A 24,232-nucleotide genomic window follows, 5' to 3' on the forward strand; every position below is an offset into this window, starting at 1 on the left:
ATGCCACCTTCTACTTCAGCTTAGGAGCATCGTATGTAACAATCATCCTGTTGCGAGGTGGAGTTCGATTCCAACACGGTAGGTTCTTGGATATCTCAGCCAGGCAGCCGAGCAGTTTAAGGCCATTCAATTTGCCCAGAGGCCTCTGTTTTCAGCCACCGAGGAATTGAGAGAGCCTTTCAATGGCGAATTTCGTACTTGGCCGAGAGTACATTTTACATGATGCATATTTCCCTCTATTCCAATAGCTGACTCCTTGTGATGAGGAGAACAGTTTCCGTTGCGATTGAAGAGTAGTTCAATTCCACACAGTCCCTGGTACTGGTTTGCAGGGCAATAGGAAAGGGTCGGGCGTGGTGGCAGCTCCTCTCAAAGCCGTGGAAGGAGGTGCATGTTGAGTCTTTTCCCGTCATCATATTTGCGGGATGCTAGTTGCATAACTTTCTGATGCGATGCAGTGAGCCTATTTTTGTGAGAAGGCACGGAAGGGTGGAAGGAGGAGGATCGGGATGTTTTTGATTGTGAGAACAGGCGAACAAGTTTGGACTGGTGGTTCGGTATGAGCTTGCCCAGCATCTGAGTTTTAGTAAGCCTAAGAGAATAGATAGTTCAATGTATTGGGGAATTTGGGTATTGCAATATGTACATGGGCCTCTATTTCTTTGAATTCTTCATTTTCCTTCCTAGTAAGAAAGGCCCTGATCCATCATCTTCTTGAACATGCTTTGCTCGGTTATGCATCATATCATACTTCTCTCCGAAGTCTATACCCATGAGGATGATTCTTAGTAGAAAGACACGAATTTTCAGTTGTGCAGTTGTCGGATCACCGACAGCAATCTATCCTATAGGTAATGTGATAGACGAGGACCATCATTATGTAGGAAACCATATGTGTTTTTCGAGCGTGGTTCTGCATACATTTCTCTGTTCTCTGTTATGTGATAGGCCAACTATATTTTCAATTCAAGCGATCCGAAGTCATCGCTTCGATATGTAACAGTCCAAGGTACTAAGTTAGCCGATCAGAGTACCAGTCTGGTAATTTCATGAACCTCTTTTGCTCTCGGTCTCAAGTCTCTCAGCTCTCAGAAGACGCTGCTACAGGGTTGGGATCGTTTCGGTTGGACCACAATAAATTTCATGGGGAGATCCCTATCGTGTCAACTCTCATGAGTCTGAAGGTACTAGATCTTAGCAATGACCTTTTCTCCGGTGAGATTCCAAGATGGATTTGTGACATGACAAACTTAGTGGCGATTGATTTGGCCAATAATCAGTTGCTAGGTGGTTTGTCGCAAGAAGAGCTTGAATTCTTGGACCTCTCGGCAAAAGATCTGTCGGGCGCTATAGCATTTGTGCCTTAGCCCGCAATCTCTGAGTCACGTTCGTCCAAATAAGAACAAATTCAGTTTTTCCATCACGCATGCCTCTCTAGGAGCTCAGGTTTGGTCAGGATGGACCTTAGCAGTAATGATTTTGACGGAGTTATCCCTGGTCGGGTCGGAAACCATCCTAGCTTGAGCTTGGAGCTAACCAGTTCAGTGGCACATTTCCAGACCAATTGAGCAGCTTGAGACAATTGAGCATGATCGATCTCTCTGTCCATAACTTTTCTCGTCATACGCCAAGTTGCTTCAATCCAATGAACTTCACTAAAGAAGTATTTGATAAGATAGACACGACGCCTCATTCGACAGAAGCAACAGATGTTGAACGGTTACCTTCCTCATATTTCAAGACAACCACAAAAATCGAATTTGACTGTTATGATGTTCTTGTGTAGAACCAATGGCTCACTGGAATCCCACCCGAGAAGGTTGAGTTCGCAACAAAGAGAAGGGTCTAACACTTATGAACGTGGTGTTCTTGTTCTCATGGAAGGGGATTGGATCTTTCTTGCGACCGGCCACAGGTCGAATCCCCAAAGAGACAGGAGGTTTACAAGACATTTGTGCGCTATATCTTTCTCACAATGAGCTTGCAGGACATTTACCTGGTCATTCTCTGCACTGACCATTATAGAGGGATTAATCTTTCCTGCATTAACTTGGCCCACTCTATAGCCGATGATCTCTCCAAGTTGAACTTCTCGGTAGTCTTTAATGTACACTACAACTTGTCGGATGAATCATCACATAAGAATCAATTCCAGTCATTCGATAACGGTGGATACTATGGAAATCCTCTTTATTTGGACAAGCCACCGGTAATAACAACAGTCAGGGAAATGGACAAGCCACAGGGAAAAACAATAGTTGGGGAAATGAAGGCGAAGGCGAAATCATAGTCACGACGACATTCTACTTGAGCTTCAAAGTGTGTTATGTAACGTCTACTGGTAATTCCAGTTGTTCTGTTCATAAATCCTTGTTGTCAAAGGCAATAATTTCATTATGTTGACGTAATCATCACCACATTCTACAATTGCTTCATCATATTCTACTTTTCCCTCCAGGACAAGTATGGAAATCTCTTTCATCGCTGAAATACTCGAGCCTTCATCTGGATTGCCATTTTAATCTGTATTCTGTAATTTTCATGTTTATTTGAGCTTCTATCTTCGAACTGAATCATTGTGCCTCATTTCTTTTGCTGTGTCGATATACATTTGACTAGATCAAATTAACATCATCTAGCCCCAAAAGCCACGTCCCAGCATTCTCAAAAGTTTGCCTAGTAGTACTGAACTTCAAATATTTTAAGTACGTAAAATTTTCATTCAAAAGCTATGATTTTGTTGGCAAAATGACTATAATATAGGATTAATGTGATAGTCCTACTCTTGCCTTGTCTTTTCGATTATGAGTTACTCCTTTTCGATCTAAATAATGTTCTGGCTGGTTCTTCATATGATTCAGCTTGCCTTTTCACATCTTCTGCATGATTCCATATCTTGCAAGGACACAATTATAGCAGGAAAGAAACTGTGCAACTTCTAGTTGTACATTCTGAATATGTGTATACCGCAAAGATATACAATTTTCCTCTTAAGAAATGGACAGTCTTGGTTCCATGTTTTCTCATCATATAGTAGAGCTTAGAAAAAATTGACTATTCCTGGAATAGCAACTTCTGAAAGAGAACCTGGTAAGCAAGTTCTTGTCTGGAAATGAAGGGAAAAAAAAAAAAAAAAACTCGGGCATATCAACTAGACCTCAGTGAGTTGAACTTTGAGGCAGCCTGAACGATCCACCGGCATAAAGAGCCTCGTAGACAGGTTTTATTCTGATGGTCAGAATCAGGCTCATAATTACGCCAAAGCCGCACACTGCAGCCAAAATCAGAAAGGTGAGCCTGAAACAATCCGGACCCAAGCAAGTCATGGTCGAGGCGAGCACATCAAATCCGTGCTGCTTAGCTGCCTCGTTGTCATATATGTAACCGGCTAAGAGGCCTGAGAAGAGGAACGCGCCAATGGGATTCCCCAGTGAGATGAAGTTGTACAACAAGCCGAAATGCTTCAGCCCGAAAAGCTCGGAGACGGTCGGGACCATGATGGAGAACTGAACACCGTAGCAGAACCCGAGTAGTGAAGTTGCCGCATAAAGTGTTCCGTCTATAGCCGATGCGAAAAGAAGGTACGTGATGATCATGATTACTTGAGTCAGTGTCATCCAGATGGTACGAGGAATAATTTTTGACCTGCGAGGAGTATTGACTTAGATTCTGGTGATTCATCTGGGATAATCCTATGAAGTTGGAACAAGATACGCAAAGTACAAGGCCAAACTCTAAATGCAAAGGTGCCTAAGAAGTGTTTTCTGAAGGTATATTAAATTCAGGACACCCAAGGCATCCACAATATCGCATATTGCCAAAAAAATTGAAATAGTAAAAGCTTCTAAGGACATATAAAGAAGTGATCAGAGTAGATATAGATGTGGCTCAGAAATCAGTGCTCTACTAACCTGACAAAATGTTCAGACACGACACCTCCACCAAGCCGACCCACGAAGTTGCCAAAGCTGAACAGGGACATGAGAATAGTTGTGTCGTGCACGCCTACTGCGATCCCGATTTGCGCCATGTTATTAAGGACGGTAACCCCAGTACCAACTCCAACAAAAAACACCAAGAACAGAAGCCAGAAATCCGCCTTGATGAGAGCTTCAGAGAAATTAAAGTCCTCTCCCCGTTTAGGCCTCCTCCTTTTCTTCACTGCCCCTTCGCCTTCTGCTAAAAGCATGTTAATCTCAGACACATCATTGTTCTCATCAGGGCCTCCAAGGTACTTCTCCGTCGAAGAATTCGAGAGAAGCGGTTCAGATTTATCTTCACGTCCTTCACAAACAATGCCATCGGAAGGGTCATTTTGGCTTTCCTGTATCACAGCCCTACTGCTGCGATAAAATGTCATCTTTACAGGGACAGCAAGAGGAGCCAGAAGGAGGAGAACCATTACGGCAATTGCTGAGTAAGATAATTTAGAAGTCAGAGGAAGGATGTCGTTCAATATTGTTGTCGTCAGAACGTATAAGCCAAGTGCAGCGCTTGTTGCTTGTATAAACATGAAGTGGCCATGCTTCGAAGAGTCTTCGCTGGAGGCTGGAACACAAGGCCTGATGAAATACATAGTGATGAAGCATGAAACCGGGATTCCAAGTGCGAGGAACAAGAGGAGTCTGGAAGAGGAATGGTGAAGCATGACGCCATAAACTTCAGTAAAGACGGCTGCACTTAAGCCGCAGTACCCTTTGAGAATCCCAGCAACTGTGCCTCGGTCAGCAGGAAAGTTCCTCATGTTGGTAACCAGAACGGCTGTGCCGAGCCACGCGCAGCTGTTGGTGGCGACACACAAAGCAACCCATAGCTGCAGTGAAAATTATAACAAAAGGTGAAGGGACGTCAAAAATTGATGTAGGGAATAGCATGTCAAGCCAATCTTGCTCCACTGAAATATCGTCCTACGATTTTGAGAATGTATAGCCTAAAGGTAATTCAGAGAAGATACTGAGCATGAAATAAGTCTGTTTGCCAAGTCTACACAATGTTTCGGGAAGTGAGTACATGGTCACATTGGGCGACGACCATGGATCAATAAGGAGGCAAAAACCACTTCGGCAAAAATGAAGGTAGATTCCAGCAAGATAGCAGTGATCTGTAATTGCTTCATGTCACAAAGTTGATTTTCGACATTTTCTGTGAGTTTTATCATCACAGTCCCTGTGGCCAGCAAGAGATTCCAATAATGTACCATCAGTCAATAGTCACCAAAGAAAATAACGTCTTTAGCTAGAAGCACCAAAACTTTTGCTTGTGCTAATGTAGCCACAAGGTTCCTAACCGTTTCAATACAGAGGGAAGATTAAACTTCAAGGATGAGTTAACAGATGATGATGTGATTGACCGTCATCAACTTATAGCATAATTCGGATAGATGTTTCTGGTAACCATGAAAACATGGAATCCGACAATCTTTATATACATGTTCCTTTGGCATCAATGCATCATTAGCTGAGCCACATTGAGGTTGCAAAGCAGTTTAAACATACAGTACATACATATCAAAGACATAAAGCAAGAGACAATTTGGAGGATGAATCAGCAGGGACTCCGCATCGTAAAACTGGGTTCATTTCAAAAGTGGAAACATTCTCTGGCGCAGTATCTGCTCCTTCGATAAATTCGCACCTTATCACGGTTACCTAGGAAGCCACAAATACCATCCTAAATCCTGAAAGGTCCGGTCTAATCTACCTGAAGGGTCTACTTCTCTTACATTGACCTGTTCAAACAATTCCCGAGTTCCAGGCATTCGTGGCAAACGATTGAAGCATTTAAGCTAGGAATTTCACGTTGACTGTCTGTTATCCATCGGTTTCATTATATGGCCAACAACCAGCCCATGCCTGATAAAATATGTCAGGGATTTCGTGAATGACCAGGTACTTGGAGAAAACTAAGAAAATATCTTTCCTTGTCAAACTAAGAAAATATCTTTCCTTGTCTCGAACACAATAGACAGACTTCAACTTGAAGTCTTCGATCATCGAACACCCTCCCTCAAAACAACCTTCATCTAGAGAAGCCTAGTTCAGGATTCGCTGCGATTGTGGTTTTTTCCTTTTTTTTTGGGCTTTCTTCATTTGTTGATGTTCTCATGTTTTCAGCTTTAGAAAGAAACGATCCTTCGGGGTCCCTCTGTTCTTATGTTTCCTTGTTGCCGCTTTATCGAAACAAACTGAAAATTGGCCCAGAAATTTCTCTAGTTTGCAAAAAACACTAGATGGCACCATCAACATGTACATCATATCAGTCAACCTTTCAATTTGATCCAGATGTTCTCAGGTCTTGATATGCCAGAAAGCAAGACATAGAAGTTCATCAAAATAAAAACGTTACGAAACCAGAATGATCAAGAAAACAAGTTCGTTCTAAGATGTAGAACTTGATGTTACTCTCAATGTGGGCAATGAAACCGAGCATTTTCAAACTAAAGACCATGCTACACGTCCAGAAAGGTTATAAAACAAGAAAAACTTCAGTACGATCAAATTCAAAACAAACAAAAAAAACTACCAGTCAAAACTCACCAACCAGTAAGGCAGAGACTGGACCGTCCGGCTCAGGGCGAGCCAGAGCACGCCGTAGCCGGAGAAGCATGCTATAGCCCCAATCAACAGGACGATCCAAGGAGGTAACCTGTTGCAGACGAACCCGGCGAGAAGCCCAAAGTTCTCGCCGACGTCGTTGGCCACGCCGAGCAGGGTCAGCTGGTGCTGGTTGAACCCGAGAACGGACTTGAGCGAGTGCGAATACAGAGGGAAGGCGTAGGAGTTGCCCGACGCTATCTGAACCCAAACCGCCGCTCCCAAGCCCACCCACGGCGGCCTCGTTCCGGCTTTCAGGCTCGCCATGGCTGGACGGGTGTGTCTGCAGCTCAGCTCAAGAACGACCCCATCTTGTGCTTGTGCTTATAGGAGGGCTAGATGATACGACGGGTGTGAGTTCTTCGTGTTCGTACTTATGCTGGGTCTAGAGAGAGAGAGAGAGGGGTCAGGGGAAGGAAATTTCACGTTTGTCTTTGAGCTGAATCATGGGCAAAGGATGATTTGGCATCTTGGGCACCAACCTTGGAGGAGGACAGATTTTTGAAGTTTCTTGCATGTCCAGTAAAGTAGCACTGGCCACGTAACTGGTGTCTGAAAAAAGAGATAAAGTATATGGTGGGGGCCGGAGTTCTAGATTAGTGTAAGATCCTAAGCTTGGTTGAATTATGTGAGAACAAAAACTACGATTTAGATTTTTGCTAGGGGGAATTTATTGCTTCTGTCGACAAGCACTCGTCCTTCTTACTTTAATTGGCGATTAGGAGCCTTTTCATTTTTGTCTCCTGGCGAACTTGTTGTCTTTAACCACAATGGGAAAAGGGGGCCAGTTGAGATCTAGTGATCCTCAACGTCCAGGGAAGTTTCCTTTGCAAGACTCGCATCCCCTGTTATGCATTTCGAGATGTGATTTACATTTTAAACTATATCATAGTGCATACAGATACCCATAATTAAGCATGAACATTGTCTTATTAAGTCTTTAGATCTTGATACATTTGGTCAAGGAGAGCTGGGATGTAATGGATGTGATCTTGATTTTAAGTCACAATTCACAATTATCAAGCAGGAAGGGGAAGATTTTTTTTTTTTCCTAATACACTAATTGTGGAGAAACTCTCAAATTATGGCCTACAGTGGGCCACCTAGAGCAAAACTTTCTCAAATAAATCCTCTTTCTAAAAGTTTAAGCTATTAAATAAATGTGTGATTTATTATTTAATAATCCTGACATAACCAACTTAGTCTCATAAGGGCTCAAGCTCATTGGCCGACTTGCACACGTGACTCCCATGCTTATTCCGGTGGGAATAATTATGTAAATGGTCCATGAACTTTGGTTTAATATGCAATATCGTCCATAAACTTTTAAGTTGTTAAAATAAAATAAAAAAAAAGATATTCTCATATGATGACTGATATCATCACATTCATTTAAAAGAATTTCACAAACAACAAAAGATACATGCGCACGCATTGCAGGAAATAAAGATATAATTTTTTTTTGCAATGCAAAGAAAGATATAATACTTTGACGTATGATCTAGTTATTAACAAATTAAGTAAGTGTAGGAGGAGAGAGATTTTAATGTCAATTTGAAACATTTAAAGGTAGAATGCATGAAATTAGAATTGTGAAATTTTTATTGGCGGTTATTGGTGCAATTTGCTAGTTTAATTATAAACCTATTGAATGGAAGTCAATTTAGTCCTAAACTTCCCGATTTTACCATTGTAGCCCAAAGCGAAACTCTAATAAAGTCCTTTCAATGAATTGCTGTTGAAACTCGCTGACATGATGATCTACATAAGACGTTGTATCAAGTAAATTGTCTACATTAGCATGCCACATAGAATGCCCGACAATAACTCGATGTCAAGTCAACAATTTCCTAGCGGCAATCGACTGGAAAGACTGCATTAAAATTTCATATTAAGGTATAAGTTTATGTTGGCAAAATTGAAAAGATTAAGATTAAATTAGTATACATTCAATAATTTTAGAACTGATTGGGTAATTGATTGGGTAATTGTCCTAGATATTATTACTACTTATAAATTAAAATTTATTCCTTATTTTGTAATATATAATTTGTATTCGGCTCGATGCTGTACAAAAGCGTCCATGAAACTTTGGAGTAAAGATTGGGAATGAAAACATCATATGAGTTCGCTCATATGCACAGTATTGCTAGATAACTAAGTGAAGGAATCATTTGTCGGTAAAAGTGACTGTCAATTTTTTTTTTATTATATTTGGGAAAAGTGTACTAAAATCAATTTTTTTGTTTTACTGTATTTGAGAAAAAGTGACTATCACGTAATAAAATCAATTTTTTTTTTGTTTTACTATATTTGGGAATCTCTAAAGTTTGATTTGGTCATAAACCAATCATTTTATGCTTCATCTCTTTCACGGAAATTGAATGAATATTTGTATCACTTGAAATAATTAGTCAATTGTATCACTTGAAATAATTAGTCAATGAAAATTATTTTTATTATCAATATTAATTTATTTCTAAACATCTTTGGATAATAAAAATATTTTTCATTTATTTATTTTTGTAAACAATACAAGTGATCGTTTTAATATATATATATATATATATATATATATATATATATATATATATATATTGAAATCATTTATTCTCCTTAAAACAAATGAAACCTTAAAATTGCGTTTTTTTGTCCCACCAAAGGGAAAATTGTCCAAAAAGTCCTAAATTTATTGTACATTTGTCAATTAAATCTTAAAATTTTCAATTTTATCAATTCGATCCTAAACGTTTCTACATTTTGCCAATTCAATCCTAAATCTTTTCATTTCTTGCCAATTGAGTCTATCCGGTCTATTTTGGCTAAAAGTTGTTGACATTGATGGTTGACGTTGACGTAGCAATTTTGTTTATAACATTTTAATAATAATTTGAATTTTTTAACTATTTTTTCTCTTCTTTTTTATTAGCTTGGGCTGGCCAGGGTTGTTGATCAACCCTCATCGGTCACAGGCGAGAGCAAGTCGATTGTCATTAGTCCTAAGCAAGGGCACTAGGGGTGATCGGTTCCCGATTCGATCTGGTTCCACCTTGGAACCGGAGAACCGGACTAAGAGCACCGGTTCCCAAAATTGCGAACTGTGGACCGGACTGTTTGGTCCTAGGACCAGGAACTGGACCGAACCATCGGTTCCGGTCTAGTTCGATTTGGTCCAACAAAATTGGCTCTACTTTTTGCACTAAAGAGTGACCGCGCTCCGGATTGATCAATCCAATTCGGTTATCGAGCGATTCAACAAAAATAATCACACATGTTTCCACGTATAAAATATTCAAACTTCACTTGTGTGGTTCATACTTAATGTGTTTCACACTTAACTTAAACAATGAAGGCCATGACCAATTTGTCTAAAGGTTGTGCTTGGCTTAGATTTTATAGACAATCTCTCTTCTACTATTTGAATGTTTAGTCAACGTGAGACTCTTGGAGGTTTGAAGTGCCTTGCGGGTCTCTTGGAGCCTTAGTCTCACGTCGAGTAGAAGATGAAACTAACAAGGAGATTTTTTTCTATAAATAAAAGAGTAACAAAAAGGGTTTTAATGGTCTCTTGGCCACATAAGAGGTTGCTACCTCAAATTGCAATTTTCGTTGCAATAAGTTATCATGTTTATATATTTTATTAATTGTATGTATATAAATTATATATAAAAAAATTTAGTTCAATCCGGTCGGTCCTGGTTCCCACCTTAGAACCGGAACCAACCGACCGCCACCGGTTCCAAGATTAAGAACTAGGAACCAGATCCGTGTGGGAACCGCCCAAAACCGACCGGTTCGGGCGGTTCCCATTGCACACCCCTAAAGGGCACTAGGTTCCTTGCCAACTTTGGGCAAGGGCTGTGATGCCCTCGCCAGCCAAAGCGAGGCCACACAAGCCCTTGCAACCGATGAGGGTCAACCAACTGCCAAACTCCAAATTCAAAAGGAAAAAAAAAAAGTAAAAAGGAAAAAACATTAAAAATATCAAAAAATATTAAAATATTATTAAAAACATACCATGTCATCGCTAGCCATCCAAGTTAGCAAATTCCATTCAAAATTGGCTAAATTAACTCAATTGATAAGAAGTGAAAAAGTTTATGACTGAATTAGCAAAATTGAAATAATTATGACTAAATGGGCTACAATAGGTTTAGGACTTTTTAGACAATTTTCCCCTCACAAAAAAATGTTGACTTGTACTATCTAATTTTTCTTACTATGCTAGAAAATAATGCACAATGCCAGTGAGAATTACTATAGCCCAAAAACCTAATTTCACAAAAAAATGTTGATTTGTACTATCTAATTTTTATTACTATGCTAGAAAATAATGCACAATGTCAGTGAGAATTACTACAGCCCAAAAACCTACTTAATTTTTTTTCACCATCTATTATAGGAAAAATTACCTAACTAGTCTTTACCAAAAAAAAAAAAAAAAAAATACGTAACTAGTTCTAAAGTTATTGTGTATATGTGAATTCAATTCCAAAATTTTCAATTTTGCTAATGTGATCCTAAAATTTTGCATGAAATTCAAATATAATTCTTCTAGTCAAATTTCCTCGGAAATCATTGACACGACGGTCTAGTAATCATTAGCTGCCCTATGTGGCAAATTGCCACGTCAACGATGTAATTCACTATTCTTAACAATTGGTTTCGGAGACTTCTCGGTTTATCACGTGATTTTCGAGAAGAAATGATTGGAAGGAATATATTGGAATTTTGCACAAAATTTTAGGATTAAATTAACAAAATTGAAAAATTTTAGACTTAATTGATATCCGTATAATAAGTTTTTGACTGATTAAATAATTTCCCCTGAAGGCACGCATACAACACTGATCATGTCACTAAGCTCAACACCAATTATTTAATGGATGGCAATGATTGTTTCCGAAGTTTTATCTTACAATAATTCTACTTAATAAAACTTTGCTCACAAGTGGATACATGACTAAAATGGTGGGCTTTGGATGGTCATCCTCTGATGATGATTGATTACCGCGCGGATGGCAAATCATGTGTTATTCGAACTCTAACCTCCAAAAAGAAGCATAACAAGTGGCCAACTTTGTTTATCTTGTCTACAAACCATGGACTCATATTCAACCATGGGTAGCTGTGTTGCTTGAAAGTCTCTCTTTCATCGCCGAGGTCGAAAGTTCGAAACTCGCAATTGCTAGCATTATAAGTGGCGGGTCATATTGTTGGGGTCCTATGTTAATCTCCCCTAAGATATAGGGGCCCGGCCTTTCGGTGCCATCCGGACACGGAGGGCCCGTGGTGGAGTCCTCGGTTACCAAAAAACAAAAAACCATGGACTCGTGTCTCTCAAAGTCAAATTTTCAAATCCTAACACGTGTCAAAATTATTTATTTTAGTTACTCTTTTAGCTTCCTGAGATTTTCATGGATTGAATAATTTTATTATTATCAAGTACACTTAAAAAGATAATAAAAGAGTTATGGGTCATTTTTCGTCCACTTAAAAATCTACAGTTAATAAGTTTTTAGGAAAATCTCAAATAAGGACTTGAAGTGGGGGCTTGGCCCTTCGGTGCAGTTCGGACACGGGGGACCTGTGGTGGAGTCTTCGGTTACCAAAAAAAAAAAAACCATGGACTCATGTCTCTCAAAGTCAAATTTTCAAATCCTAACACGTGTCAAAATTATTTATTTTAGTTACTCCTTTAGCTTCTTGAGATTTTGGTGGATTGAATAATTTCATTATTGCCAAGTACGCTTAAAAAGATAATAAAAGAGTTATAGGTCATTTTTCATCCACTTAAAAATCTACAGTTAATAAGTTTTTGGAAAAATCTCAAATAAGGACTTGAAGTAGAGCCATTTTCTCAAAAAATAACCTAAAGTGGACACTATCTCAAATAAAGACCCGGAGTGGCTAGCTTACTTTCAATTAAGGACCCGGAGTTGTTTAGTTCTTTCATCATCTTTCTCACTCTCTACGTCACCTCATTATCAGCCCCTCCATTGCTTTGTGTCATCTCACTGTATGACTAAGATTGGATTTTCTTTAACATGAGCCATACAACGTAGTCTAACATGTTAAAAATTTTAAATTCCGCTCCTCAAAATGGTTTGGAGACAATTCCACGAAGCCGAAATGAGCTTTCAAAAATAAGTTCTTTTTATTCCAACATTCATCGCAAATTTTGATCTCAAAGCCATAATATAAATTTATTTTTGCCGAGACTCAACTTCTTGTCCAACTCCCAAGCTATGCAACTAATCCCTTTGGCAATGTATTTCTCTCACCTCGAGAGTGCATCAAACTCCACTTATTTTGAGCCTTCCGCTAACCCAGCAACTACAATTTTTTGTGTTGTTTTCAGTCCTACTTGCCAACAACAGAGTAGCAATATCCAAGCATCGTCAGATCGTCTTGTTTGACTAACTTATGCCTCTATTCAATTAACACTTGGTGATCAACAATTTCACGCAAAAGAACAATTTTGTTGCAACTAGCGACTATTTCAACCTCGGCAAGAGTTTGCCTCATCAATTTCAAATTTGGGTTTACCTCTCTTGTGTAAATTCAATCTTTCAAGGATCCCCCTTCCCCTTTGCAATGCCGCTCCTTTCATTAATCCCTAGTCTGGAGACACCCACTCACACTCTTGTCATTCTCATTGACATAGCTCTTCTCCTCAATCGATGCCCCATCTTGAGATTGATCATTAGTCGTATCTAACATCATTAACTGTAGAAACCATTGTACTCCGTTGCCCCATTACCACCATTGACAAGTCCTATTCGAGCTCTCAACCTCATCAACCGCTGCCCCTGATAGAAAATCCAACATCGTCGTCGTCAGATGGAGGTCAATTCGAGCTCTAGGCTGAGCACAAGCGAGCAGAAATTTGATGCATCTTGAGGAACTGAAGATTTTAGCATCCGAGAAGGTGGCCAGTAGCAAATAACTCCAATCCGACTTCTTGTCATTAGGACCAACTACGTGATGACATGAAGCTCACGAGGTCATTGGTAGGGGCCTAATTATGGTGTTGAAGAAGGAGGTAGTGTAGAGCGAAGGAGGAGGTGTGAGGAAGATGAAGAAAGAAAAAAAAATAAAGAAAAAATGTTCTTGGACAAAACTACCTCAAGCTGTAAATAAGATTGAAAGTTTGGGTCCTTATTTGAGACAAAATTAGTCACTTTTGGTCCTTATTTGATACAGTGTCCACTTTAGATCATTTTTTTGAGAAAATGAACTAATTTCGAGCCCTTATTTGAGATTTTTCCTAAGTTTTATTGTAAAAGTAATTGTGGATATAATTAATTGTCTAATGCTAAAAATCGATGGAAGGCTACAAGACGAAATTCTAAGAGATGGAAAGCTGAAAACTAAAAGGCACTCAATGAAGGCACTTATTGATTGATGATTAATGACTATTTAAGTGCTGAAAACATATAGTGTATGAAAAGTCGCAACTGTTACGAAGATAGAATGTACTTTGATGGACGGTACATATTAAAGGCAATTACTGAAGACTCAAATGCACTTATTGAAAACATTTATTGATAACCTATAAAAATAATCCGATTCTCTCTCCCACGTGAATTGCAATGAAAAAGCATATTCTATCCTCCAAAGTTGGTTCAGAGAGAGAAATCAGTTAAAGAGAGAGAAATTTGACTTCCTTTTTTTCAAGATTATTGCATTCTTAAGGTAATTGCATTCTCGAGATTCTTCCATTCTTACATTATTGTTATGAATAAAGGTCTTTTGACTAGGAATTTCTGCATAATTGAATTACATTTAAGCTAACATTTATTACTTAAAAATACAATAGAAGTTTCAGAAAATGCCCAGTAAATATTCCATGAAGAATCGAACCGAGTTGGATAGATGAAACATAAGGCCACGATGATCGGTGGACCGATTGCCCGAAACACGAACAGGACAGAGGACAACGTTTAACCCTGCGTCGTCCACGTCCACCACCACACATGACCGCTCTCCGACATGCTTATCATGGCCGCTGCCGTGAAACCCCTGCTCCCACTGTCTCCCTCCCCCGTTCGGCTCCTTCCCTCTTCCCCTCCATGGATTCCCTCCAGACCCACCTCGACTTCCACGACCCTTTTGCCCACCTTGCGCTTGAGCGAGCGGCGAGCCGACGTCTCGGCTTCGGTGGCCTTCAACCCCTCCGGGAGCTTCGACCTTTCCCTTGACGGCGACGAAGAAGGTAAGACTTTCTGGCGGAGCAGATGGCATGTCAAGTGTTCGACGTATGTGCTGATCGAATCCGGTTTAAGTTTGGCATTGGATTAGTTGTGTCTAGATATTTTTCTGCTGATGTGCTGGTGTCTTGGAGTTAAACTTATGAGGCTAGTGGCTCTCTCATCGGGTTGCGATACCGGTGTAGTTCCTGATCATTTCTGCTCAAGCTGCTGAATTTCCTACTCCATGTTGACTACAGTCCACACTCCCCTGATTTTAGCTCGGCCTACCCATGAAGGAGTGTGCAATGGAGAAACGTGCATGATGTACTTTTTTTGGCTTGTGCTTTTGGCAAGATTGTTCCTGACAATTGGGATGGTCTATATATATATGCATTCAAAGCGGCAGAACAGTTATGCAATGTTCTGTGGAAATTAACTTCTCTGTACATGCTAAAATTTGCTTGAGGGCCTAAAGCCTGGATGCTAATGCCTTGATACTTCTAGTGATGTATCAGGTGTTTGATTTTTCGGTTCTTCAAGGAAAATGGGTTTAACTTAGTCTGTGCTTAGCATAGCATCATCAATTAGTCGATCACTTCAAGTTATAACCTTCTCGACTTTTTCAAACATAATGGGGTCATGTTCTTCCCAATATGTGATGAATCCAATGGATTTTTCATTCTCACTATCTAACCTTCAATATTAGACCGATGTCTCGAAGCAGAACATATGGTGTGGCGAGAGAGAGAGAGAGAGAGGAGGGAGGGAGGGAGGGAGATTTGTTTGGGCACAAGGTAAACACTAATACACTTTCATTGGCAGATTCATCAAAAATTGCTCCGCCAATGCCCCCAACTGAGGGCCGTTTTGAAGTAGTGATAGATAATGATGCCATTCGTGGCCTTGACTTATCACCATTTCAAGTGGCCACTGGAATCACATCTCCCTTGTCTGGTAAGCACTAGAGAGATATACCGAAATTCCGTAGTCCATATGTTTGGCCTAAATTTTATGGGAATTTCATTCCTCTTTGCTTCAGCTGAGCCCAAGGATTATCTGGAACGTACAATTGGGTTTAGTATCAATTACACAAGGGAGGATCCTGGAGATCCTCGAGAACTATCAGAATTTCCAGATATAAGACTCTGGTTTGTGAGACTTGATGCTACTTATCCATGGCTTCCTGTCTTGTTGGACTGGCGAGCTGGAGAGCTTGCCCGTTATGCAGCTATGTTGGTTCCTCACCAGGTAATTAACTCGATGTCTGCAGATGACTAATTGTCAATGTATATTCTGAATAAAATTTTGTGCAAGAGATATATTCCATCAAAAATAGGTTAAAATATTTAATTATATGTTGGCAGATGAATATGAGAATGGGAGTTGTCTTCAATCCTGAGGCACTAGAATTATTCATCATGAACAAAGTGATGGTGGTATACACTTGGTTGAAGAAACATAATGTTCCTAAGCCAAGGCTTAAAACAAGTGACATGGCTAGGATGCTTGGGTTTGGCATTGGAGACGATTTGTTCAACTTGATAGATCAACATCCGCTGGATCCATCATGAAGAAGGTAGCTTGAAGCTGTCATGGTTTTGCAGCACTATTTTAGTTCGATATAGAGCATCTTGTCATGATTTTCAACTTTGTAAAGATGATATCTTAAAGATGAACGTTCACAATCAACATGTGAATGGAATTTTGCAATTGTCTTAACCAATCAGGATATTTTACCAGCTTAGATAATTGTCTAATCCCATTCGATCCCCTAGCTTTCACTTCTCAGTGTCAGTGTCGGCCCAACAAAGTGCTTTTGCCGTTGGTGTTCTTTCCAATCTCTATGCATTTCACCGCTCCACTGGAAATGGTTCTCCTTTCCCTTGAAACTAAGGTGGTCATCCCGGTTCTACGCAGTGCTTCAAAGAACTGAAGTTTTGTTTGCTGTAGCATACCTCTTGGAATTTCTCTTGAGCTTCTTAGCTTGAAATCTTATGTTTAGGCTTAGAGTTCACATTGGATGAGAATTGATAAGATTTAGTTTTTTTTTTCCCGCTAATTTGACTTGTAATTCCTAATCTGCACATGCTGATCAAATATAAGTGGAAAAGTAGAAAATGCCGCATGCTTGTTTATGCCTCTCTTCTTGACATTAACGCAATGTCATTTGCAATGAACTAATCTGCATTTTCATGGAAGCTTTCCATGTTCTGGATTTGCAGAAAGAAGGGTCAGGTTGCGTTTATTAGGTTGTGTTACAGGCAATCCTTTTTTATTCATGCCATCGTGCAGAAAAGTCAGAGCCCCAAATTTAGTCCTTTCTTGACCTAGTTGTTTCTGTTGGGTTTTTGGGATGCTGTATTTGGTTGGCACTCATACTTTACATTGGCCAACACTGTCCTGGCAGAGTGTATGAAAATCAGATCTCGGGAGTTGTAGTTCCTGGATCTGTGATAAGTTGCTGATTTTTCTTCTAATTGTATTATGTTTTTCTTACGGACATTCACATTTATAGAAAGTTATCATTTGGATTAAAATGCTGTATTATTGCATTCAAGATTACGGATTTCACTACAAATTCTTTCCTGTGTTTGTCCATGAAGTTTCTCCAATCGGAGCCCATTTTTTCGCAATTGGAATAAACATGCATATTTTCCGTCCCTTCTTATCTAGTCATCAATATGTTGGTGTTTTTGGTATCATTTATTCATTGCATCTTTGTGATTACCATATTTGTAAGAAATAAGTTTCTCTGCGATTGGTATAGTTCGTTGGGGGAATGCAGTATATTGAGAAGAATCCAAGGTACATACCCCAATAATTTATTATGAGCTTGTCCAGAATCATAACTGAGTATTAGATTTGAGTTTCTCTTTGCTGAAGTTGCTTTTATTGACTTTCCTAATTTCTCATTGTTGGGAAGGACAAGAAAAGGCAAAACTCCAGATTTCATCCTATTTTGTCTCCCACTAAAACTTTGAAAATCTTAAAAACCCGTAGGTTCCCAATTTTAAAAGAATTCCTGCCAAGATGATGAATCCTGCCGGAAGTGCTCTACACGAGCTTTGACTAACCAAATATGAACCCGTACCACAGGCACTTTGACAGCAAAAGAGGCAAAAGAAGCAATTCATAGAAAGATTCGGCACTGGTCATCAAATTCTCTGGTTAATGATCTTTGTAAATTGGCAGTTCCTGTTTGGAGAAAAAGCAACAGAATATCCAATAGTGTAAATACATATCCAAGTAGAGTATAAAGGAAAACCGATATGTTGCCTTGATCTTTCTTTTGTCTCCAACCCCCCAAGTTGAATTGACCGGTGGTAGTTGGTGGAAGCTCCAGTTGGTAGCCACTCCCTTCTCAGGGAATCATATGTGAGACTCCTGCATCACACGACTCTGTCTTGAGCTTCCATCCTCGGCCCTTGTAAATCAAATGATGAAATCTTGTATTTCCCAAACAGATCAGGTGTTAGGCTTAGATATATGTAGATGCTACATTTCAATCTGCTGAGAAAACTAATCCCGCCTGGAGCTTATATTTTTGTTAAAATGGGATTAATTAAACTGATTTGGCAGACTTTACTCTCCTTCTACTTCTGATTCTAAAATCTTTGGTACTGTCATATCCCCACCTGATGAAGATGGTAAACAATCAACATCGAGTCTCCAAATCAAGTTTTTTTCCTCCTATATAACTTGCCGTGCAGAACCGGGGTCCTCTGGTGCAGCTGCATATATCTGCACATGCAGTTTTGAGGCAAGCCATGGTCAGCGACCTTCCATCTTGTCTCGCTTTGGCGTGTTGTTGAAAAGCACCGTCAATCTATTCAAATGGTCGGCGACTTTTTGTGCAGGTTCACTCGACAGATCTTCAACCTACAAATTGCCATCAAAATGTCAAGGTTTTTGGCGGGCACAGTCCCATGTGATGGTGTACCCAGGAAACATGTGAGGTTATATCACACGATTCAAATGAGGAAGCATAGAAAGTAACATGGAAAGGATGTGGGAAGTGGACCTGATTTTGTCTCAGCTTTTGGAATGCACTCGAGATCAGACGGATTGGTTGAGTGAATAGTAAGAAAAATTATTCCGGTTGGCCTAGTCTATGTACTAGACTGAACCTGGAAGGGGTCGAATTTGAGGGGGCAACACATGAGTCCCACTATTTTCAGTGATTTTGATTCGGTTTAATACATATACTATGCTTGTGTAATAACTTCTCAGTTAGGAAACTTGAAATGTTCTTCGGTAAATAGTGGGTTTCAATTGAAATCTCGCCACTTTTTCGTCTACCTACGCACCGGAGAGAATCTAAGGTCCTAATTAAGAAAATCCTCACTCCCCACTCATTTGGTGAGAGTTCCTCGCCATCGTTCCTCTATCCAGTCACGGTCGCCTTTGTCACCTCCTAAATAGCCCTACACCACCGCCTCTCTCTCTCTCTCTCTCTCTACCCCAGTGAGAAGAATGGTTATGTTGTAGGCGATGGTAGCAACAATGACTCCATATGTTCATCTTTTTGGAGAGCTCATAAGGACTACCTAACTTCTTATCATGTCTTTCCAAGTACTGAAATTTACCACCGAAAGGGATGACAAAGCGGGCGAGACTTTAGAGAGACGACAGATGCGGATGTCTCAAGTCACCGCAGGAGGAAGTTTGAGTTGTCCTGGGACCTACGAACCTGAGATTTATGAAGATTTTGCGACCGACCAGTTCGGCGGAAAGTAAAAGAGGCTGCATGAAAATCGTGGAGGTGGAGAATATGGTGCACTTTGCATTAACCCCACAATCCAAAAACACGGAAGACAAGATCATACAAATTTCAACTGTCAGTGCAAGGCTCGATATGGCCATATGGTTCCTGTCTTCTGTTTGCTTCTGGCGAAACAGATGGGTTCCTACTCCCGGTTGACCAAGACCACGAAAACAGCTTCATGAATCATCCCTCCCTCTCTCTCTCTCCCTCTCTCCGATACACAGCATGTTACTTTGCTTCGGTGTTTCATGCTGGATTCTTAGTTATGTTCAACCAGCTGTGAGGTGATTATTAGTTGATGAATGGTATGTCTTGGATATTGCCCACAATGTACCTAAAATTGTTGATGGTTGCTCTGCAAAATTTCATAGATCGGCTAAACTTAAAGTGGATTTCACGATATTTTATATGATAACGAGTCAAGAGATAAGGAGTTCAATTTGTCTTACCTTCTTTATCCATGTATAGAGATTGTTTCTTCATCATACGTTACAACTTTCGTCCTTAAAATTATAAACCCTTTTGAGATTTTCATGGGTCGCCACCCGTGTTTTTGGAAGCAAAGAAATCACACACCAGTCAATACTAGAAAAAAGATGGGGCTGCAAAGGATTGTCGGATCCAAAGCATGGAGCCGGACCCAATGCGTACACTGTTCGGATCATCTGAAATATTATTTGACGGGTCCTAAAGCTTTTTTCTTCTTTTTTTCTAGGGTTTGAAATTTGAGAGCTTATGTCTATGCACATTCTTTTACACTGAAGAAGTAACTGCAAGAGCGTGTTGAGCATTTAGAGATGAAGGGTTTTAGAGGTTTGAGTGTGTTTAATCTCTATTGTATTGATGAATTCCAATAATCTCTCCTCAAGAACGTATGTTATATTGAGCGAACTATGTAACCATACATCTTCACTCATCCTTACCAATTTGACATAATTGTTTCATTTGTATGCTATCTAGTCCGCAAAACTTGAAGCATTTTTCTTTCTATCAAGCTTTGTGTTGGTCGATATTAAGATATAAGATACATGTAATCCATGTATGCAAAATACAATGTAAGTATAAATATTCAGTGTTGCATAACAAAATGTAATGAACCAATGATTTGAAGATATGCATGAACATCTTCAGTACTGGTGGTCATTCAATTAACCCAGTAATCCCTTATAAAATAATCGAGGACGGCCGGTGTTAGTCGCATATTAATTTCCGACAACCTTTTCGACATGAACCACAGTCATTCGGAGACGTCGGTTTGTATCGACTTCGCAAGGCGCGACATACAATCGTCCGAGTTTTGCGCGTCTTCTCCTATGTTTTTTTTTACCTAATCTCGCACTCACTATCGCAGCGAAATTTCCCAAGCTCTGCATCAAGGTGACCCGAAAGCATTTTCAACTTCATGCGTTTGGCGTGTATCGGAAGCTGCAGAGTCATTTTCCTAAAGGATGGGGCCAACGTTACTTAACCATGTCCTCACTGTTCAGAACATTCAATAGAGAATAAATTGAATGTATTCGGACTTTGAAATTTCAGTCTACCGTCACTCATCATGTCTTCTCGCTCCATAAATGTGCTTTTTTAATAAGCACAAACGACAACGGAGCAGAAAAATTAAATCATGGGGGCATAAACAAAGTATTTTTCCTTGCAAACGTGCCTTTGATTAATTAATAACAAGTTATAAATATCACCCACGTACGAACATAATTAAATATGAATATGAGTGATGTCCATGCATGCTATTTAACAATCAGATCGATGGCCTTGGAGGAATTCATGGAATTCCTCCATTCTTTCAATGATAGATGGAGAGAGAAAAAGGAACTCTTTATTCTTTTGATTAAAAAAAAATTGCAAAAGCATGCTTGATTGCTCCATCAAAATAAGCTTTGACTAGCTTCGTCTTTGAGTAGGGCCTCCCGAACTCTTCTTATGGGACATTTACACGTTTCTAAAAGCCGAGGTAGCATTCTAAATGTACTATGAAATGCTCGCCCCTACGTCTATTTGGGGGAAAAGTATTAAAAAAAAAATTCTAAATCTATTGTTCTTGTATCAATCCAACTCCATATCTTTCAATATACTAATTTAATCATAAATATTTTTATATTTTTTCAATTAAGTCCATCCAACCGATTTAGGCTAGAATCACTAATGTAGACACTATTTATCCTATGTTATGGCTGATGCTGATGTTGACTTTTTTATAATAATTTTTCAATATTTATTTGGACCTTTTACATAATTGTTTTCTTTTTCTTTTATTTTTTTCACATTGGATTAAGGGGGGTCACTGGATCTGAGCATCACGGCTTTGGTCAGATCAAGCGAAGCCATGACATCCTCACTTGGCCTAGATCGAGTGAGGGTTGCGACGCCCATGCCAGATCTAGGCAAGGGGCCGCGAGCCCCCACTTTGGCAACCCAGGGCATCATAGCCCTTGTTGTGGTTGGTGAGGGCACCAAGTGAGGGCCGTGATGCCCTCCCCTAGTGCTTGTGAGAATCGCTGACCCTTGCTGGCTCTCAATCCTATATATATAAAAATATATAAGTAAAGAAAATAAAATAAAATCAAAAATCAAAATATTAATGAAAAATAAAATATATATATTTAAAAATGTTAATATTAGCATCAGTCATGTCACATAAAATTAAACAACATCCACATCATGGCCAGAGAGACTTAATTGCCAAAACGTAAAAATATTTATGACTAAATCAACATAATTAAAATATTTATAACTGAATTGATATAAATGCAATATATTTAGGACTTTTCTTGGGTACTTTTCCCTTTATTTAGAGTGTGTCTCTCTATTAAACAAAACTTCATTTGTTTCATTGCGGAATTGGATTACTCACCTTGATTTTCATGTTCAGAATGATGCCTAAACTTGCAATTATATTACTTATATGGTACAGGATTCCTCTGAAAATGTGGAATGAGATTATCTAAGAATACCTGTTGGGATTCCAAATCCCCATCAGCCGGCGCTATGAGTTGGGACCCCAGCGTTCGGATCCAAAGTCTCTTCAAAAGCCAAACCCCAGATCCTAGGTGCCCGGATTCGAGACCTAAATGGCCAGACTCCGGATCCTAGCGCTCGACCCGAGGGCCAGATGAGGAATCAACCCTAAAAAACCGGTCTAATGGCATGTGATACCTAGTCAAAGTTCTTAATCGGTCCAAACAACTGAAGTTACTTCCTATTTCATGGATCTTGATTGCTTGGAATGCGGCCACTTCGTGTATTCCTAGCTAATGGAACCAAACGATACAGATTTTAGCCGGGAAAAGAGGGCGGTGATGGTAGTACGTACTAGCTAGGCATCAGAACCCAAGTTTCTACAGATCTCAACCTATCGGATTCGGCAGACATCAGGCAGATCGTTCAACGCATTTCCCAGATGCAGTAAAAACAAAGGAGTCATCGTCGTAATGGTGTGACCAGACAAGAGTCGCGAAACATGCATGCATCGGGAGCAGAGAAAGAGAAGGGCTTGGTGCCTGAAGTGGTCCAAAATATGGAAGTTGAACGAAGAACTTGGAAGAACACCCGGTGTCTCCTTGTCGGCCGATGTAAAAATAAAGCCCAGAAATCAAAATCAGGTCGTACTCTTTACCCAGACCCCCGGCTTAAATGCTGATGCTGCCACCTCTTCTGCAATCAGCAGAAGCTTCGCCGCTCTTTTTTCTTGTGTTCCCTCGCTCGGAGGGAAAGGATTCAATTATGGCATCGCACATGGCCCGGGGACAATCTTCCTAGACCGACCTTTCAATTGAAAGAACACGAAGCAGCAACTTTGTATCCGAACACCGAGGGCCGGCAACTCTCGACATGATCCATCAATGAGACAAGCACACGGCACATAGTTAAGTGTCCGTTCGAGCTGATCGATTTAATCTTGTTTTTGTCGCGCATGGGTCAATGAAATTGCGCACAAATGATAAATATCTAGTTCATAGGTCGACCCCTTTCTAGCCATTTGTAAATGCGTTCAGTGGCCTATATCTTAAGCATATTGTTTCGTTCTCGATGATTACTTAACAATTCAGTTCTAAATTTTTCAATTTAGTCAATTTAATTATAAACCTTTGCGCAACATTCCAATATGATTATTCTAGCCAATTTTCACTGAAAATCATTAAAGGTCTGTTTGGTAACGCTTTTGTTCCTAGGAATAATTTCTTTTTCAGAAATAGTCTTTTTCTATTTCTATTCTTTGAAACAATTTTTAAGTAAAAGAATGCGTTTGGTAAGTATACAAAGTTTCTATTCTCGGAATAGAGACAATGGTGGGCGGCCACAAGTGGCAAGCAAGACGAAAAAAAGAAAAAGGAAAAAAAAAGGACTTATTTCTAGAAATTGTTATCGGGAATATTAAGCTACTTTTTTCTACTCTTATTTCTATTCTAAATCTTTTCTTCGACCACTTTTCTATTTTGGGGAATAGAAGACTTAGTTGATATTACCAAATGGATTTATATTATTTTGGTCCCAAGGAACAAAAGAATAGAAAAACAAAGAAAGATAAACATTAATAAACAGACCCCCACATGGCGGTCCAATTATTGTTGGCTATCTTACGCAGCATCATGTCTCTGCTAAACTTCTCTGAACGCTCCTATCCATATAAGTTGATCTTTAAAAGCAAATTAAACACTTATTAATTG

General features: G+C 39.6%; 2 protein-coding genes across 3 annotated transcripts; one reads left to right on the forward strand and one right to left on the reverse strand.

Moving 5' to 3' along the window:
• Window positions 1-2,910: 2,910 nt before the first annotated feature.
• On the reverse strand, window positions 2,911-7,119 carry LOC104438451 (protein NUCLEAR FUSION DEFECTIVE 4). Its single transcript, XM_010051602.3, has 3 exons — window positions 6,537-7,119; window positions 3,912-4,813; window positions 2,911-3,645 (listed from the first exon to the last, which is right to left on the reverse strand). The coding sequence occupies exons 1-3, from the start codon at window positions 6,858-6,860 to the stop codon at window positions 3,159-3,161; spliced, it is 1,713 nt and encodes a 570-aa protein (XP_010049904.1). The 5' UTR covers window positions 6,861-7,119; the 3' UTR covers window positions 2,911-3,158.
• A 7,336-nt stretch (window positions 7,120-14,455) lies between these two features.
• On the forward strand, window positions 14,456-17,325 carry LOC104438450 (protein CHLORORESPIRATORY REDUCTION 6, chloroplastic). 2 transcript variants are annotated; one of them, XM_039309183.1, is made up of 5 exons: window positions 14,456-14,811; window positions 15,611-15,742; window positions 15,828-16,036; window positions 16,153-16,364; window positions 16,988-17,325. In XM_039309183.1, the coding sequence occupies exons 1-4, from the start codon at window positions 14,589-14,591 to the stop codon at window positions 16,357-16,359; spliced, it is 771 nt and encodes a 256-aa protein (XP_039165117.1). In that variant the 5' UTR covers window positions 14,456-14,588; the 3' UTR covers window positions 16,360-16,364; window positions 16,988-17,325. The 2 variants fall into 2 exon arrangements, with proteins under 2 accessions (XP_039165117.1, XP_010049902.2); XM_010051600.3 differs by lacking the exon at window positions 16,988-17,325 and having other exon boundaries at window positions 16,153-16,576.
• The last annotated feature ends 6,907 nt before the right edge of the window (window positions 17,326-24,232 follow it).

The sequence above is a fragment of the Eucalyptus grandis genome, chromosome 3 (assembly GCF_016545825.1).
Source record: "Eucalyptus grandis isolate ANBG69807.140 chromosome 3, ASM1654582v1, whole genome shotgun sequence".
Lineage (NCBI taxonomy): Eukaryota > Viridiplantae > Streptophyta > Magnoliopsida > Myrtales > Myrtaceae > Eucalyptus > Eucalyptus grandis.

Bases quoted from the DNA above. Each gene is read 5' to 3' on its own strand.
- LOC104438451 (XM_010051602.3), bottom strand. From the start codon at position 6,860: ATGGCGAGCCTGAAAGCCGGAACGAGGCCGCCGTGGGTGGGCTTGGGA. The intron at 4,814-6,536 runs GTGAGTTTTGAC...TTTTCACTGCAG, and splicing joins AGTCTCTGCCTTACTGGTTG to CTATGGGTTGCTTTGTGTGT. The intron at 3,646-3,911 runs GTTAGTAGAGCA...TACTCCTCGCAG, and splicing joins GTGTCTGAACATTTTGTCAG to GTCAAAAATTATTCCTCGTA.
- LOC104438450 (XM_039309183.1), top strand. From the start codon at position 14,589: ATGCTTATCATGGCCGCTGCCGTGAAACCCCTGCTCCCACTGTCTCCC. The intron at 15,743-15,827 runs GTAAGCACTAGA...TCTTTGCTTCAG, and splicing joins AATCACATCTCCCTTGTCTG to CTGAGCCCAAGGATTATCTG. The intron at 16,037-16,152 runs GTAATTAACTCG...ATATGTTGGCAG, and splicing joins CTATGTTGGTTCCTCACCAG to ATGAATATGAGAATGGGAGT.